We start from the raw sequence: 18,026 nt of genomic DNA, 5'->3' as shown, positions 1-18,026 counted from the left end.
TTATTGCAACCCCTTTAAGACAGCAGTATACATTACCTAGCAGGTAAGCAGCTGTCAAAAGTTCATTTTTAGGGAAACAATAGAATTGCCTTGACAACAGCCCCCTTGGCAAGGATGTGCCAGACATGATTAACATATGATGCCAATCATCAGCCATAGAGAATTCTGGAGGATCTAGTGCTTCAGGATGTCACATCAACCGGTCAACCACAATTCAATAGATAGTCTGTATTCTGTGAAGCTCAACTTGTTTCCGGGCCCCCCTATGTCAGCTGCAGGAAATTTACACAAGAAATCCTGCATTCTTATGATGAGGCTAAACAAGGGGAAACTGCAGGAACAAGAAAAGCTAAAATCTAGAGAATATGGCAACCAATGTCTAAAACATATTTTACGCCAGTCTAAAAAGGAAAAAGTACTGTGTGACAGAGGAACCAAATTTAATTAAAGGAGGAAGCTTATTAATATATTTGTTAAATTGAGGACTCTCTGAGACAAGAAAAAAAATCTACGATCCTACAATTTTCAGCTCAATCAGTGTAGGGCGATTTCCTGACATGGAAGATGTTGGGGTAGATGAAAACCAGGATATTCTAAGTAGCTGTTTATTTAGACATTTATGGCACGTCTACCAGTTTGGTCATAAATGTATAATACAGGCGGGCCTCACATCATTTGTCTTCAGATCCTTCACATCAACCATTCTGACCAATGCCCCCGCAGCAGAGACAGGAGAGAGGGTCTCACACGCTCTGCGGTCACTGCTATGGGAGTACTGACGCTCTGCAGTCACTGTTAGGGTAGTACTGAGTACACACTTACTCGGCACAGTGACTGATGCAACAGTAAAGCTTATGGTAAAAAGTATCGAACAGTAAACGGTCGTCCTCTCTTCCAAGTGACGAATCTGCAGTAATCCCTGAAATGTATGTATTGATATCATGCAACTCTATAGTGTTCTGTGCATTACTGCATATTCTCACTATGTTCTCATATGATACACACTTATTTTATTCTATCCTAGTTGTATGATGATGTCACACAGACATCTTGCCTTCCTCTATTTCAGCAATATTACTAGCTAATACTGTTAGGGAAAACTGGGCCATGATAAGATCTGTTGGTTGTCTATACAAATAATTGTACTTATTTTCAACTGTCTTTAGTTATAAATAATGTATTTTGCTGTCAAAATGGTCCATGATATGTACGGGGTGAGCAGCATTGTCTTGTAGTGACGTACCCTGCCTGTGGGACATCAATCCATTCAGGAGGACGACCAGCCACTAGGACTCTTCCGAGCTTAGGCTCCACCCTCCTTGACTCCTTATCGGTTGTTACATTAGCGTGTCTGCTGTTTTCAAAGTACTTTTCCTATGTCATATAACAAAGCTGTCATCCTCCTGGATAACCCTTGTTGGTGGTTCAAGGGAGTTCAAATTCTCCCAACACTTCACCATTGTATTCCTCATGAAGAAGGTTTATAAAGTAAATCTAAAATCTTTTCGTTCAGTGTGATAAACATCTGATCCCAGTTTCTTGGGAAAAAGCAGGGACGTAAAAAGAGTTTTCTAGTTATTTGTAAAGAAACCCTTTGTTACTTTCTCATCCGTTTTAATATCTCTGCTTGCTATCAGTGAATAGAGATAATTTTGCTAACATCTAGAGGCTGAAAATCTGTCCTCATTAGCGCCAGTTCACACAGGTAAGTAACTTGTAACAAAGCTATTAGTGATGAGTGGCGTAATTTAGGATGAATTTGACGGGTCCCACCTATGTCTCACCCATGTTCCCCCCATACTGGCATAGATGGTGAGGACTGGTGTGTAAATGCCAACATTTGCAATATTTCCGCCAAGTTGTGCAAAAACATTGCAATTTGCTAAGGGGTTAAGATTTCTGGTATAAGACCTAAATGAATTGGCCTCCATAGTCTCTAGTCATTGGGCATTAACAAACACAGTTCTTTTTAGCATCAAAGCACAGACAGGAACACACACATGGGAAGGTGACAGTTTTCGATTGTGTATAATGTACATTATATAGATCTATGGTTATGTGATAGGTGGCCATCTGGCAATTCTGGAAAATGCCAGAAGAGCCTGTCTGGTTGTGGGCTGCCTTGTCTGTTACATTGTTAGCAGAATCGGTGTACTAAAGATAGCCATACTGTTAAGAGTTGTGATGGAGAACACAGTTGCTTACTCCGTATCTTACGGCCATGGGTGTCATTAGAAATATTGGTCATGTAGTAAATCTTGCTTTCCTCCATCCATATATCCATCCTAACATTAGTATTAATATATATTATCTGGTGCTTAGGAGGGGCACAGTATGGGCCTGTGTGGTTTCAAATGCCAGGGCTGAATTTCAGCCCCAGTCCGTACCTTGATAGGTGTGAGGAACACACGCTGAAAACTAATCATCCAATGGGAAATTGACCCAACGTGAAATACAATTCTTATATAAAATCTTGTACGTGTACCATAGTTGTAGAAAAAAAGTCAAGGATCGCACATCTAAGGACTCATTCAGATGTCTGACTTTCACATACGAGTGCGATTTGTTTTTCACTGACAGCACTCATACCTGTGATGGTCTATGGGACCACTGACATGTCCTTAACTTTTTGAGGACTAAGAGGTCCGCAGAAAATCTTGGCGACACGTCTGATTTTGATCTGAGGGTCGAATCAAAATTGGCAATGCAAGTCAATGGGTCTTTGAAAAAAATCGGGCTGTACTTGGATGACATCTGGGTGCGGTCCATTTTTCAAGAACTGTCAAAATGATGAAGCTTTTTTTTCTTATTTCTCCACGCACAAGAAAAACTGATGACACTCGGATCAGTCTTATCCAACTCTGATCAAAGTCTGCTCAGAATAATCAGTCTGTTTTTCTTGTACGTAGAAAAATAAGACATATGAAAGAAGCGTTGGTCTTATACATCGATCTATTTTTGTGAAGCGAAATTTTACAAAACTGACCAAGAGACAGGAGACATCAAGAGGGGCACCGCCTCTCAGTCAGCTCAGCGCCTTTCACTTGGTGTTGTAGTATGATGACCATTGTTGTTGGGGCGCTGTGCCTGTGTGCTGATGTGCCCTGGAGCTGTGGGCACTTTACCTTTGAGCATTGGTGCTGTGGGCCACCTAGGTCGCTCATCTTGCTGTCACGGTATTGATGTGGTGGTGGACAATTGAGGGGTGCAGTGGGCTTCATACATTTTGATCAGAAAGTTCAGTAAGAACCTTGCGTTCAGCTTTATACATTTTGCTTAACTCCAACAGATTATTGCATAAATGTTGGATGTGAGGTCCATGTCTTTTTTCTACAGTTATTACATCTTGTAAACGTACCCCTGAGGGTCATATGCCTGACTGGTAGGGAACTCCACAGCCTTGTTCTGCTGTCACATGCCACCATGTATGGAGATATTCTCCTCCACAAGCAGTTCTTCTAGAGGAGCATACCTCTGCACTAAATACCAGCAACATGACACATTTTTTAATGTCAGATTTATTCAAAACCTGAAGAAAAAACCTAAGCATGATATTAGAGCCATATAGAGGTATGGCAAGGGCCTATATATGGGAGTCATATTATAGCTCCATCCAACTCAGATTGTACCAAGCAATAGTATGGCCACATACTATGCCTTATACACATATGATGCAGCTTTTACTGCTTTATTGTCGCCTTAAAGAAAAATCATTAAAAAAATCAACTAAAACCATACATGTCATCTCAGTCTGTCATCTCCTGAAGCTACGCAGGTAAAACAATATGACACAGACAGTAATTCAGGTTTTTATGAATTATTGGTACCCACAATGTGATGATTAACAAAATGAAAATATTGTATTAATGTTATGTCAAAATAATAAGCCGGCTAACCCACGCACACTTGACATCATACTTTCTTAAAGTACAGCCAAAATATAGAAAGTAACATTGCCTTATACTACACAATTGCATTACTTTGTCAGGAACACAAAAATGTTCACCTCTTCGGGAGTCAGTCATTCGTAACCACAGAGCAGCAGATTACAGCAGGGTACAATTGTGTTGACCACTTTGGCAGTTTTAGATGTGGTGTTTTTGGGTGGAAGCCTCGAGGACAGGTGCAATAACATGTCTCCACATCAGTATGTTAGTACAGAAGTTTTGGTCAGAAATGTCCACTGTGATATGTCCAGGCGGAAATAAAAATACACAAAATTGTCACAGGCCTCCGAGACCACACATTCTTCTTAGATATGATCACCCTGCAAAAGAGCATTGTGTCTGTGGCAGCATAGCCACCTGTACCTAAAATAAAGTAAAAAAATAAAAGGAAAATCCCAACAAAAGACAAATAAAATAATCAAACAAAAAGTCTACAAAGAGGCCATCAGTAGATTCCAGTGTTTACAGCAATGGATGGCAGGATGCAATGTACTTAACGTAGGAGAGGGCACTGGACCCATTTCCCGGTTGCATATTTTTACTTATACATACATTTGTTGGTTAGGGATAGGTCTTTACGTAACTGAAGCTGTGCAGTTTCCATGTGGTCTGAATATTAGGACTCGTCTTTCCTTGCCTTTTCAGTAGTATGCTATGCACATCAGCATCAGTTTCAGAATTACGTTAAGTCATGGTTTCATATTAATGGCGACATCAAGTAATTGTGTATTCTGCACAACATCTACTGTGTAAAAAAAAAAAAAGAAAAGCATGCCGTGTCTGTGTGCCATCTTATGAAAATGAACTGAAACACGATGAGACAGTGACCCTGTTTGAAGGTTTACGTCATCTTACGATAGCGTTACATGAGGCTGCATGAATAATGGTTAGGTAGGGGGTTCTTTTTTTTCAGGTCACAAAGACCCTGAGGTTGTGACGCATAAAAAAAGACTTTATATTTATATATCAAGAAACAAGACAATGCTCTGATCACGTAATCCTAGCTCCCGACAGCCTTAGACATTCCCCATCTTAAGGGCCAGGGCATGTGCATGTGTCCAGCCACATATGTCAGTTTATTCGGTGAACCACTCTCACACGTACCACTCCTTCTTTGAGATGAAGGAACCATCATTCTGGGGCACAAGATTATCGGGGAGATCTTCGGGTTCATATTGGAAACCTAGAGTTCTGTCCTCACCATAACCACAACGATCCCCCTCTTCCACTGTAAAATACGGGCGCTTGGATTCATCGTCATACTTTGTGCTCAATTTACGCCCATCAATACCATCATCATCTTCTTCCTCTTCGTAGCTGATGCTTCCCACTGGGCCTGGTTTCTTTTCATCATCAGAATCCTCAGGGTATTGCAAACTCTGGGCCATCGGAGGGTGCTGCGCCACCCCAGCCTTACTGTAGCCATTCCCATAGACGTGCTTCTTAGTGTTGTAGTCCCCCTTGAAAGTGTGATGTCGTTTTCGAAGCAGCACAAACAAGATAACTGAAACAGCTAGTACTAGAACCGCTCCGCCGACAGCCCCTCCAATGATTGCCGCAGAGAACATGGAGGAGTCGTTCCTCAACGTCTGTCCTGTAGGAGTCGGGGTGAAAGGGAATTCTGGGTAGGAAAGACAAGGAAAGGGACAATATCAGGCTCTGGAGTCATGCTATAACCCATAGGCAGAGACGCAAATAGTACGTACTATTGGCTTTTGCCACCTATTTACTGATGTTAATTGGACCACATACACCAATACACATAACATTTACCTTGTTAGAAGTTGTAAAGGTCCATTATACTAAAAAAAGCTAGGATAAAATGATCCTTTGTGTGAAATTAATACAATTACTGTAGTGACGTTCTATATTAATCTGGGCTCCTTTGGAGGCCATTTTACTCTTTTCTTCTTTACTTAAATGCTTCTTTTTTTAACACTTTTTTTACAATATATTAAAAATATGTCGTATCGTTTAGCTTTTCCATTCTCTATGTATCAGACTACGTAGCAGAGTTAACAGTGAATCATTAGTGAGCTTGTCTCAATTCTGAACGATCTCCTCAGCTTACTTATGGTTCGTTGAAAGTCAAACTTTGATTTGGTAACGAATCAAGTTGGAAGATAGTTCAGGAGAAGAAAGGAAAGAGTTAAAACCCCAGATGGAGCTCACAAACAACATTCACTATTAACTTATTCTGCAGTCTGCCCTGTATTGTGGCACTCAGAGGTTGCAGAAGCCAAACACAACAACATTTGTAATAAAACGCTACTGTAAAAATGGATTTTAACAAAAAATACATGAATTTAGATAAAGCTAAAATTCTTCCTATAGACACCCATATCCTTAAAATGTTTTAAAGTTTAAAACTTTGTTTCCAGTTCCATTTCCAGCGATTATAAAAATACAAACAAATACGATAATTTTCAAAAGTTTTCAAAATACAATTCAATGAAAAAAAATCTATTTTCTAAGAAAAACATATTGTATCATCTTCATTGTTATTTATTGTCTAAAAATAAATTCAGACTAGCTCTTTATGTCCCGTAACAATTTATCAAATATCCATTACTGCGTAATTGCGTCCCTGCTAGGGTGTAAGAAGTAAGGAAGGGGAAAAAAGGAAAAAATGGGGATTTTAGGAAAGGAAGGGGAGGGAGGCAGTGGGCCACATAAGGACTGTTGGAATCAGTGAATTAATGAGAACAGAGTAGAAGCTGATACATAGGCTCCATGGCCAATTAAGGAGAATAACAAGCCACATGGTTCTCCGGTGATCAACAAGTCATCACATAAATAACAGAAATGGCAAGAAATAGCACTACAGCACACTCCTATATACAAACTAATAAGGTCAACGTGTCAATGATGCCCTGAAATAAAGAGAGTGAGTGCAGAAGGTTACACAACGGCAGAAATAGAGACTGGTGGAGCGGGGAAGGTTGTAGTCAAGTGAGAGACATAGTAGGAAGCTGCTACCACTACTATACATACTGTACCTTATTATCTAAGACTGTACTATCTTCATAGTCGAAACTGTCATACTGGATGTAAAATGGTGACTTGAACAGTGTTACCGAACATGGTGCTAAAGATATGGTCACCACAATACATCCCTTTGCATGTACCCAGTAACCTCAGAGATGAACTAGACACAAACTGCCCATACTAAATGCCAGACAACATGCAGGAACACACTCTATGCAGATAGATTTCTTAACCTTAAATGTGTGAGTGGTCAAAATGCCAGCATGCCATGTCCATAATGGTGCCCATAACCTTACACATGCATGATTGCTTGCTTTGACCAGGTGTACATAGATTTTCAATAATGAGAGAGGGATAAACTGCTGATAGACAACACTACCACATGTGTATTTGGGCCTTCAAACAGTTTGAAACAGGAGTTCTTGATTCACATGTGTCCAAAAATGGCTTAAGGACTGTTTACACTAACCGACCGGCGGCACTAAATGACTGCTGACTAGCTACTTGTTTTCTGATCGGTACTGGTTTCATAACATGTTTGCACAGGCCGACCCGCCTTCAGATTTGCACTGAACCATCAGTAATAGTTCATTCGGTGCACATAGGCCACTACTGTTTTCGGCAGTGCGAGGCTTGATTATACAAGACGATGTGCTGCTGAAAATGACTATTTTTGGATAAACAAAAGATCATTTCAGCAGAGCATTTTACTTGTTTGTCCGGTGATCGGCAGCCTGTTTACACTGCATGATTATCGAGAAACAGGGATTTTTGTGATAAACTCACCGTAAAATCCTTTTCTCCGAGACGCTCATTGGGGGACATAGATACTGTGGGTGTATGCTTCTGCCGCTTGGAGGCTGACACTAAGTGAAAAAAGAGGTTAGCTCCTCCTCCGCCGTATACACCCTCACCCCTATTGCGGGCGGAAATCAGTTTGGTGCCAAAGCAGTAGGACGACAACAAAATCAGCCTTAATACAGGTACAACATGTCCAGAAAAAAGACCACCCTTATATCACATAAATAAATGAGTATCAATTAAACAAAATAGAAGCCAACTTGGCTAATAGGGTGGGTGCTGTGTCCCCCAATGAGCGTCTAGGAGAAAAGGATTTTATGGTGAGTTTATCACAAAAATCCCTGTTTCTCCTTCGCCTCATTGGGGGACACAGATCCTGTGGGACGTCCTAAAGCAGTCCCTGGGTGGGAGATTGACTCACCGATCCAAGCCACATGCACCTCTTGTTTAAAGGTGCGCCACCACTGCTTGAAGAATGCTTCTACCCAGGCTCGCATCCGCTGAGGCCTGAGTATGGATATTATAATATTTGGCAAATGTGTGCAGGCTCGACCAGGTTGCTGCCTTGCAAACCTGTTCCGTCGAAGCCTGGTGCCGAAGCGCCAAAGAGGCGCCCACTGCCCGAGTAGAGTGCGCTCTGATTCCTGCTGGAATCGGCGTGCCTCTAATGCGGTAGGACTCCTGAATAGTCAAACGAATCCATCTGGCTATGGTCGATTTCAAGGCAGCGAGTCCCTTCCTGCGCCCTTCGAGGAGCACGAACAGCGTGTCCGTCTGACGAAAGGGTGCCGTCTTCGACACGTACTTCCGGAGGGCTCTTACCAGGCCTAACGTGTGAAGAGCCTTTTCCACACGGTGCACCAATGCTGGACAAACTGAAGGCAAGACAACATCCTCATTAATGTGAAATGAGGACACAACTTTTGCCAGAAAAAGAGGGGCTGGTCTGAGCGCCACCTTATCCTTATGGAAAGTGAGGAACGGAGCTCGGCAGGATTGGGCCGCCAGCTCTGAAACCCGCCTGATAGAAGTGATGGCCACTAGGAACACCACTTTCCAGGAGAGGTACCTCAAAGAAATATCCTGAAGCGGCTCAAATGGAGCTTCCTGCAGAACACTTAGGACCAGGTTAAGGTCCCAGGCATCCATAGGCGCCTTATAGGGAGGTACCAAGTGGGAGACTCCCTGGATGAAAGTCTTTACCTGCAAACTGGTAGCAATTCCGCACTGGAACAGGACGGATAAAGCCGATATTTGTCTCCTGAGGGAACTTGGGGCCAGGTCCGAGTCTAGGCCCGACTGGAGAAAGGCCAAGATGTTGGGGATCAAAAATCTCAGTGGAGAAACATCGCGGCCTCGACACAAGCGAAGAACACCTTCCAGGTGTGGTAAATTCGTGCTGAGGCCGGCTTCCGGGCGCTAACCATTGTAGCGACCCCCTTGCTCCCAAACCCTGCCTGGGTTAGAATCCAAGATTCAATGGCCATGCCGTCAAACACAGGGCCGCCGAGTTCGGGTGGCAAATCGGCCCTTGAGAAAGTAGATCTGGGCACTCTGGCAGTCGCCAAGGAACGTCGGCGAGCAGCTACATTAGATCTGCGTACCACGTTCGACGAGGCCAGTCTGGGGCCAGCAGAATCGCTGGAACCCCGTCTATCTTGATCTTTTTGATGACTCTCAGAAGTAGTGGCAGCGGGGGAAATAGATATGGGAGGCAAAACTGGTTCCATGGCAGAACCAACGCATCCACAGCGATTGCCTGCGGGTCCCTGGCCCGAGCGACGTATGTGGGCACCTTGGCGCTCTGGAAGCCGTGGCGTTGTCTGATTGAATTCAGACAGGGCGGCCTGCTAGAAAGTCATGAAACTGTTGCAGAGCCAGCCAAATTGCCCGTAACGCCAATACATTGATCGGGAGGTGGGCCTCCTCCAGGGTCATGTGGTGGCGAAACACTGCTCCCCAGCCGAGGAGACTGGCGTCGGTTGTCATCACCAACCAATGGTCTGGGGGAAAGGGTTTCCCCTGGGTCAGAGCGGAACTGGTTATCCACCATTCGAGCGACTGCCTGTCCTGAGAGGAGAGCCGGCACCGCCGATCGAGCGTGAAAGGATTCTTGTCCCAAGCTGACAAGAGAGCGTGCTGCAGGGGGCGAAAATGGAACTGGGCGAACGGTATCGCTTCCATTGTCACCACCATTTTTCCTAGAATCCTCATCCCGAACCGGATGGAATGAGGGACTGGTTGGCGAAATGTCCGGACTCCCTGCCGAAGAGCTAGCGCCATTTCCTGAGAGAGAATTACCAACCCTCGGCAAGTGTCGAAGATCATTCCTAAGAAGGAAATCCCCTGAGCTGGCACAAGAGATGACTTCTTCGCGCTGACCAACCACCCTAAGCGGGCAAGAGTATCCAGCGTGATGTTGACATTTTCCTCGCATGCCCGTATTGAAGGGCCCTTGACCAAGATGTCGTTCAAGTAAGGCAAGATAACTATGCCTCGAGAATGCAGTATGGCCATGACAAATGCCATAACCCTTGTGAACACTCTGGGAGCCGTGGCTAGCCCGAAGGGTAGCGCTACGAACTGAAAATGTCGACCGTTGATGGTGAAGCGTAGAAACCTCTGATGAGGAGGAAAAATGGGAATATGCAGATATGCATCCTGGATGTCGATCGAGGCCAAGTATTCTCCCTGCTCCATGGCCGATATAACTGAATGGAGAGACTCCATCTGGAAATGTCTGATCCTGATGAATTTGTTCAGAAGCTTCAGGTCCAAAACAGGTCTGACAGACCCGTCCTTTTTGTGAACCGCAAACAGATTGGAATAGAGAAACCCTGAGCTTTTTCGTGTTCTGGCACGAGAGCAATAACTCCGTTGTGCTGGAGCGATTCGATAGCCCCTAACAGAGCCCCTGCCTGGGTATCCACCCTGGGAAGACGAGAAAGAGAAAAAACCATCTTGGAGGGCATCTGACAAATTCTATTTTGTAACCTGAGGCCACCAAGTCCTTTACCCACGCGTTGCGTGCGACACTGAACCAGACGTGGCGAAACCAGAGTAGGCGGCCGCCCACCTTGCTGGTGACGTTTGGCAAACGCCTCGAGTCATTTAGCTGACGATCTTTGGGATCTGGATCCCCTCGATCTGGGCTGCTGAGTTCGCATTCTCCCCAATGGGTTGGTTCTATATGAGACTTGCCGCTCCCTATCCTGTTAGGGCGGCCTGAAGTGGCAGAATTGGCCGCTGTGGTCCACCCGGGGTTGCGAAAGGTCCAAAAAACGTGCCTGAAAAGGGTGGCGGTTTGACCTTTTGTTGAGGGGGAAAACCGCTCTTTCCTCCTGTGGAGTCAGAGATAAGTTTATCCAACTTCTCCCAAATAGACGGTGGCACTGATAAGGCAGGGAAGTCAAGGACTTCTTGGAAGAAGAAATCGCCCACCATGTCCTTAACCATAGAGCTCTTCTGATAGAAATTGCATTAGCGGCAGCAAGTGCCGAGCAATTGGCCGCATTCAAAGATGCATTGATTACATAGTCTCCGGCCATTGCCATCTGACTCGTGATCTCCGATATCTCAGCAGGTAGTTCTCACTCCTGCACGACCTTGTTTAATGATTCTGACCATGAGATCATGGCCTTGGCTACCCAAGTTGCTGCGAACGAGGGAGAGAGCGCTGATCCTGACGCCTCATATACTGAACAAGCTAAGCTCTCTATGAGGCGATCCGTGGGATCCTTAATAGAGGAAACACTAGGAACGGATAACAGGGTTTTAGTGGCTTAGACACGACACTGGTGGATCCACCGTCGGACATTCCGTCCATTTCTTACCGATGTCCGGGCAAATGGATACCTTACTTCGAGTGCCTTTTGACCTGAGAAACGCCTGTCTGGTCGTTCCCTATGTCGCTGCACTTATATCTGCAAACTCAGGGTGAAAGGAAAAAATTCTGTGCGGCCGCTTCACTCGCTTAAACGCCACCTTATGGCCTGAAGCTGTGGTGGAATCATCCTCAATCCCCAAGGTCTGATTGATGGCTTTCCATGAGACTGACCACTGTCTCACGTGACCCCGGAGCATCCAGGTCAAGGTGCTCGTCTGAGTAGAAATCTGAGGTCTGCTCGCTATCAACCACTAGTGACGGGGAGCGAGAAGCAGAACTTACGGACACCAAAGCACCGGATGGGCTGGGCGACACTTCCCCCGGGTCTGCCTGGAGTGAGAGCGGCCCCTGCAGGCCGAAGGCTCTAGTGAGGTGGAGGTACCCTCTAAGGCTGGCGAGCTTGTAAGCGACGCCATGGACTGTGACGGTCGCAGGGGAGGGCTCCTGGGCGCGTTCGGACTCACAGGCTTTGCATAACCGCTTGCTACGTGCCCGCGGAAATGCAGCTCGACAAGAGTTGCATGCAGCGTAACAAAAAAAAAAAAGCGTGTGCGTCTTTGCTTTTTCGGACATGCTGTATCTGTCCGTTGCTGGGGATGAGTGGGAGGAGGTAGCACCTAGTTTCCCTGTAGAGTGGCCTCTCAGGCAGCACTTACCCCAGTCCTGTGCTCCCCACGTTCCTGGACGCCTCCACCACCGAAATTGCGCGCCACCAACTGCGGGGCGGGCCGCCGGCATATAAACTGCCCCAGGGGTGAACTTCCGGGTCTGCGGCCTAGCCGCGCTCTGAAGCCGGGGGCTAAATTTATTCACCGCCGCCCAGCCTGGGGGGCGGGCCTCCGGAAGTGATGCGCGGCCTGGAGGTGGAACTTCCGGTTGCGGCCTAGCTCTGGCTAAAGCCCCTGCCTCGATTTTCTCCCCTGCTCACAACGGGGTGGAGGGGAACGGGGGGAGCGACTTCATGGCGCCGCAAACAATGGCGCTACTTACTGGCGCAGTCTTTATCGCACCTCGCTCCTGCAGCCACGCTCAGCCAGGAATGGCCGGTGGCATCTGACAGCTATGGGCTCCAGCCTTGGATCTTCGTCGCAGGAGCCCTCCCAGGCCCTCTCCTCACCAGCGATCCTCTTCAGCTTCCCAGCTCAGGTATGTGAGGGGGCCTTGACAATATAGGACAGTGCAGGCACCCTAGCTCCATCTAACCCCTTCAGGGGGTGAGGAGAGGGACTGTCCGCCGCCTTGCAGCACCGCAGTCTAAGCATTGGTGGAGCAGTGGGGGTCGCACGGACTAGTCTTGTGCCTCTGTACAGCCCATGGTTTCAATACCTAGGGGTGGTCAGGGCTAAGTCCGGCATTGTGTCCCACGTCGCGGGAGAGGATACGTGGAGGGACACTCGCACGTGCTCGCCCGTTGTTGGTTTGGGTAAATCGGATCCTTTCAATAGGATCCGTTGCCCCTGTCTAATCTTCATGGAAGAAAAAAAAAAAAAAAAGTCTGGGGAAAACAGCCCAGATATGTCCCACTGTGCAGGAGAGGGTACGTGGAGGCGATACTCAACACGTGCTCGCCCGTTGATAGTTTGGGGAGATCGGACCCTTTCAATAGGGTCCGTTGCCCCGGTCTCATCTTCATAGCAAAAAAAAAAAGGAGAAAAAGTATGGAGCAAACCAGACGTGTGTGCCTCCAAAGGACACTAAGCAAAAAACTGATTTCCGCCCGCAATAGGGGCGAGGGTGTATACAGCAGAGGAGGAGCTAACCTCTTTTTTTCACTTAGTGTCAGCCTCCAAGCGGCAGAAGCATACACCCACAGCATCTGTGTCCCCCAATGAGGCGAAGGAGAAATGAGCATTTCTGGGTATTATCCATTCACGATAACCGCACAGTGTAAATGGACCTTATGTATTTGTTTAATACAGATTGTGATATAAATAAAACAATGTCCAATATTTTATTCAAATTATTTTGTCCTAAACACTTGACTTAAACAGTAGGTCAACTCATATTCTGATGACAAATTCCCTTTAAGTAACATCTGTAATTTATTATCCCCATTTCGCCTTTCATGCAAGTGTATATCATAGAATCATAGAATCATAGAATTGTAGAGTTGGAAGGGACCTCCTGGGCCATCTGGTCCAACCCCCTGCTCAAAGCAGGATTCGCTAAATCATCCCAGTTAGATGTCTGTCCAGCCTCTGTTTGAAGACTTCCATTGAAGGAGAACTCACCACTTCTCGTGGCAGCCTGTTCCACTCATTGATCACTCTAACTGTCAAAAAGTTTTTTCTAATATCTAATCTGTGTCTCCTCCCATTCAGCTTCATCCCATTGCTTCTAGTCTTTCCTTGTGCAAATGAGAATAAAGTTGATCCTTCTACAATGTGACAGCCCTTTAGATATTTGTAGACAGCTATTAAGTCTCCTCTCAGTCTTCTCTTTTGCAAACTAAACATTCCCAAATCCTGCAACCTTTCCTCATAAGACAGGGTTTGCAGACCGGTCACCATTCTGGTCGCTCTTTTCTGAACTTGCTCCAGTTTGTTGATGTCTTTTTTAAAATGTGGTGCCCAAAATTGGACACAATATTCCAGATGAGGTCTGACCAAAGAGGAGTAGAGGGAAATAATTACTTCACGTGATCTAGACTGTATGCTTCTGTTAATACATCCTAGAATTGCATTTGCCTTTTTTGCTGCTGCATCACACTGTTGACTCATATTCAGTCTCTGATCTATTAGTATACCCAAGTCTTTTTCACATGTGCTGTCACTTAGCCCTATTCCTCCCATTCTATATATGCTTTTTTCATTTTTATTGCCCAGATGTAGTACTTTGCATTTCTCCCTGTTAAAAACCATTCTGTTAGTTGCTGCCCACTTCTCCAGTTTATTTAAATCTTTTTGAATCCTCTCTCTCTCTTCTCTAGTATTAGCTATCCCTCCTAGCTTTGTGTCATCAGCAAATTTAATCAGTTTACCCTTAATTCCTTCATCTAAATCGTTGATAAAGATGTTGAACAATACAGGGCCCAGGACAGAGCCCTGTGGTACCCCACTTGAGACATTCTTCCAACTGGATGTGCAGCCATTTACGACCACTCTTTGGGTCCGATCACTAAGCCAGTTATGAATCCACCTAACAGTTGCCTTGTCCATTCCATACTTAGTCATTTTTTCAATAAGGATTGTATGAGAGACTTTGTCAAATGCTTTGCTGAAGTCAAGATATACTATATCTACAGCATTTCCTTGATCCACCCAATCAGTAATACCATCATAGAAGGAAATTAAATTAGTCTGACATGACTTATTAGTTACAAACCCATGCTGACTCTGTTTAATCACTTCATTCTTATCCAGGTATTGACATACATGTTGTTTAATAATTTGTTCAAAGATCTTTCCTGGTATAGAAGTCAGACTCACCGGCCTATAGTTGCCTGGGTCCACCTTCTTCCCCTTTTTGAAGATAGGAACAACATTTGCTCTTCTCCAGTCTTCTGGCACTTCTCCTGTTCTCCAAGAATTTTCAAAGATTATGGAGAGGGGTTCAAAAATTTCTTCTGCTATCTCCTTCAGTACTCTGGGGTGTAATTCATCTGGACCTGGAGACTTGAATACATTTAGGTTAGCTAAGTGTTTCCTCACTATCTTTCTGTTTATAGATATCCTGGATTCTTCTATTCCCTTAATAGGACAGTGAATAACAGTTGATGTTACATTTCCTTTCTGAGAGAAAACAGATGCAAAATAGGAATTTAAAAGTTCAGCCTTCTCAACATCCTGTCTTACCATTTCATCATTTTCATCCTGTAAAAATCCTATAGCATCTTTGACTTTTCTTTTACTTTTGACATATCCCCAAAATCCTTTATTATTGCTTTTGACATCTCTTGCAAGCCTCAATTCATTTTCAGCTTTAGATAATCTGATTTGTGCCTTGCAGGTTCTGCAGACAGCATTATATTCTTCTTTAGATATGCCTCCTTCTTTCCATTTTATAAACATTTTTTGCTTCCTTTTTAGCATGTGTTTAAGTTCTGTGTTCATCCATCCTGGTTTCCTTAAATGCTTCCTATTCTTCCCTCTTTTCGGAATTGTTAACAACTGTGCTTTGAGAATTTCATTTTTCAAGATTTCCCATCCTTCCTGGACATTTTTGTCTTTAAGGATATCCAGCCATTGGATCCCTCCAATTCTCTTTCTGAATCCCTTAAAATCTGCCTTTCTGAAATCTAACCTTGACGTCTGAGTCTTCACAGGTCTTCCGCCTCTAGTTATCCAAAATTCTAAAATAGCATGGTCGCTACCTCCTAGGGTCCCAGCCACTTTTACCTCCTCAACCATTTCCTCCCTGTTTATAAGGATTAGATCCAAGGTAGCAGTTCCCCTTGTTTTCTCCTTTACCTTTTGGAAGATAAAGTTGTCAGCAAGAGAGGATAAGAATTTCCTTGACCTGTTAGTTTTGCCTGAGAGAGATTCCCAACAAATGTCTGGATAGTTGAAATCTCCCATGACAACTATGTCATATTTTTTGGAGAACTTGGCCATTTGATGCATAAAGAGTTCATCCATATCTTCAGCTTGCACAGGCGGCCTGTTGTAAATGCCTACAATGGTGTCCTTTCCATTGTTCTGTCCTTGTATTCTTACCCAAACAGTTTCCACAGAACTCCCAGTCTCTGAAGCTTCAATCTCTGTGCAGATATACGCATTTCTAACATACAATGCGACACCCCCTCCTCGTTTATCAAGTCTGTTTCTTGCAAATAAGTTGTATCCTTCTAGTCTTGTATTCCAATCATGTGTATTGTCCCACCAAGTTTCAGTGATTCCAATGACATCATATTTCTTTTCCTGTGTTAGTAGTTCCAATTCTCCTTGTTTGTTGCCCATGCTTTGTGCATTAGTATAGAAACATTTTAGTTTGTGATTGGTTTCTCTTTCTCCAATATTTTTTTTAATTAGATTCTTTCGTCTTTGTTCTTCCTTTCCACTTCTAATAGCAGAGTTCTCAGTAGCATTTGTCAGGTGTATGGCTTTTTCTGGTCTTTTGCTTCCCTTCCCATATGTTTATAAAGTTATAAAGTTAATCATGGTATGACATTTTATATGAAGGGTCATGTGTTGATAGGGTAGTCTTCCACTCACAGCCATGAAATCTGTTTTGGGTTGTGGGATTATGGGTATGTTCACTTGGTTTTTGGAGTAGGTTCAAGTCACATGTCCACTTGGATCTGCTGTTGTGACTATTAATTCTGCCACCTTATCCAGTTTGTGGTTGGTGCAGGTGAAAGAGGACATGTCAGGACCAGAAGATCTGAGCAGCCTGAGCTCTGTCCAGCCAGAGATGTGTTGCTGACCTGTTGGGCAGTATGGGTGTGTTCTGTCCAGCAGGAGTAATCAGCTCCCTGCTGTGACCAATGATACAACACCACACCTTACTTGAACTCCCATTATACAGGTGGGAGGTGCCAGTTATAGTTTATAGTTGTGCTGGTTCAGTTCTGCTTTTTTTAGCTATTGTTCAGCTTATTTGTTTCCAGTTTTTGACCTTGATCCATGTTTAGACTATCCTTCTGCCTGGTGATTCTTGTCCTATCCTAACCTTCTTATTTACCCAACCTTCTGACAAACCTCTACCAGCCCTTTCCATCAGTCAGTAGCTCCTCTTTGAACCAAACTCTGATGCCTCTGTATAAGCCCATATCTCTTTGTATAGCTTGAAGGGTGAAAGCCAGAGCAACCTCTTTGATCTGGTAGATGTAGTGGATAGCATGGAGCCTGCCCATGGAAGCTCTGATAAGAGTTGCCAGGCTACCATGAAAATTGCCCCCATGACAACTGTGCTCTAAAATCTACATCTAGAAATGCTTAAAATATGCAGGAAAGAGGGCCATAAAATATATAGTTTCTTAAACCCCCCCCCACCAAAAAGCACTTCAGAAACAGTCCTGTAAAATCCTTACCAAAAAGCTCCATGTGATTCATTCATAAGTTTCCTGTGCTTTCATTATTCTCTAATCATATGCAAGTATATGCTCAGAATGATGAGTTTTACTAAATATCCTCAAAAATCAGAAACCGAAGGATCTCAAACATGATAGCTCTGTCTATTAATCAGCTTGTGCCTAGATAAGCACATAAACTCAGTACTTTTTGCCCCACTCACTCCTGGGACAGTTTTTTCATCAGGAGCAGATATATTGGTGCTTTCCTTTCTTCTGCCAACACATAGTCTGATGCCCATTAATAATGCAATATTTGAGAATGTGATCAGAATCCTGACACATGCGGAATGCTCATTCTCATGTCTTATGGTTCAGCTGGAATATTCACGTTTCTAAGATTCTAATATGACATTGCATAGAGCATTTAACATCAAAAAATCTTCTGAATATA

At 44.3% G+C, this 18,026-nt stretch overlaps 1 protein-coding gene across 4 annotated transcripts in view; it reads right to left on the bottom strand.

The window, feature by feature from the left end:
• The window catches only part of NECTIN1 (nectin cell adhesion molecule 1), a 542,625-nt gene that overhangs the window by 371,125 nt on the left and 153,474 nt on the right, over window positions 1-18,026 (bottom strand). Inside the window, exon 6 of one of the 4 annotated variants that reach the window (XM_073566432.1) lies at window positions 3,798-5,568. The exons of the other annotated variants lie outside the window; for them this stretch is intronic. Coding sequence (XP_073422533.1) covers window positions 5,042-5,568 — 527 coding nt within the window. The 3' untranslated portion in view covers window positions 3,798-5,041. Of the gene's footprint in view, window positions 1-3,797; window positions 5,569-18,026 lie in introns of those variants that run through there. 4 annotated transcript variants of the gene reach the window in all.

Source organism: Dendrobates tinctorius, unplaced genomic scaffold, assembly GCF_039654945.1.
Source record: "Dendrobates tinctorius isolate UK_male_01 unplaced genomic scaffold, ASM3965494v1 ptg000018l, whole genome shotgun sequence".
In the NCBI taxonomy this organism is placed as follows: domain Eukaryota; kingdom Metazoa; phylum Chordata; class Amphibia; order Anura; family Dendrobatidae; genus Dendrobates; species Dendrobates tinctorius.
The sequence above is the reverse complement of the archived record's forward strand: the minus strand, read 5'-3'. Positions and strand labels throughout refer to the sequence as shown.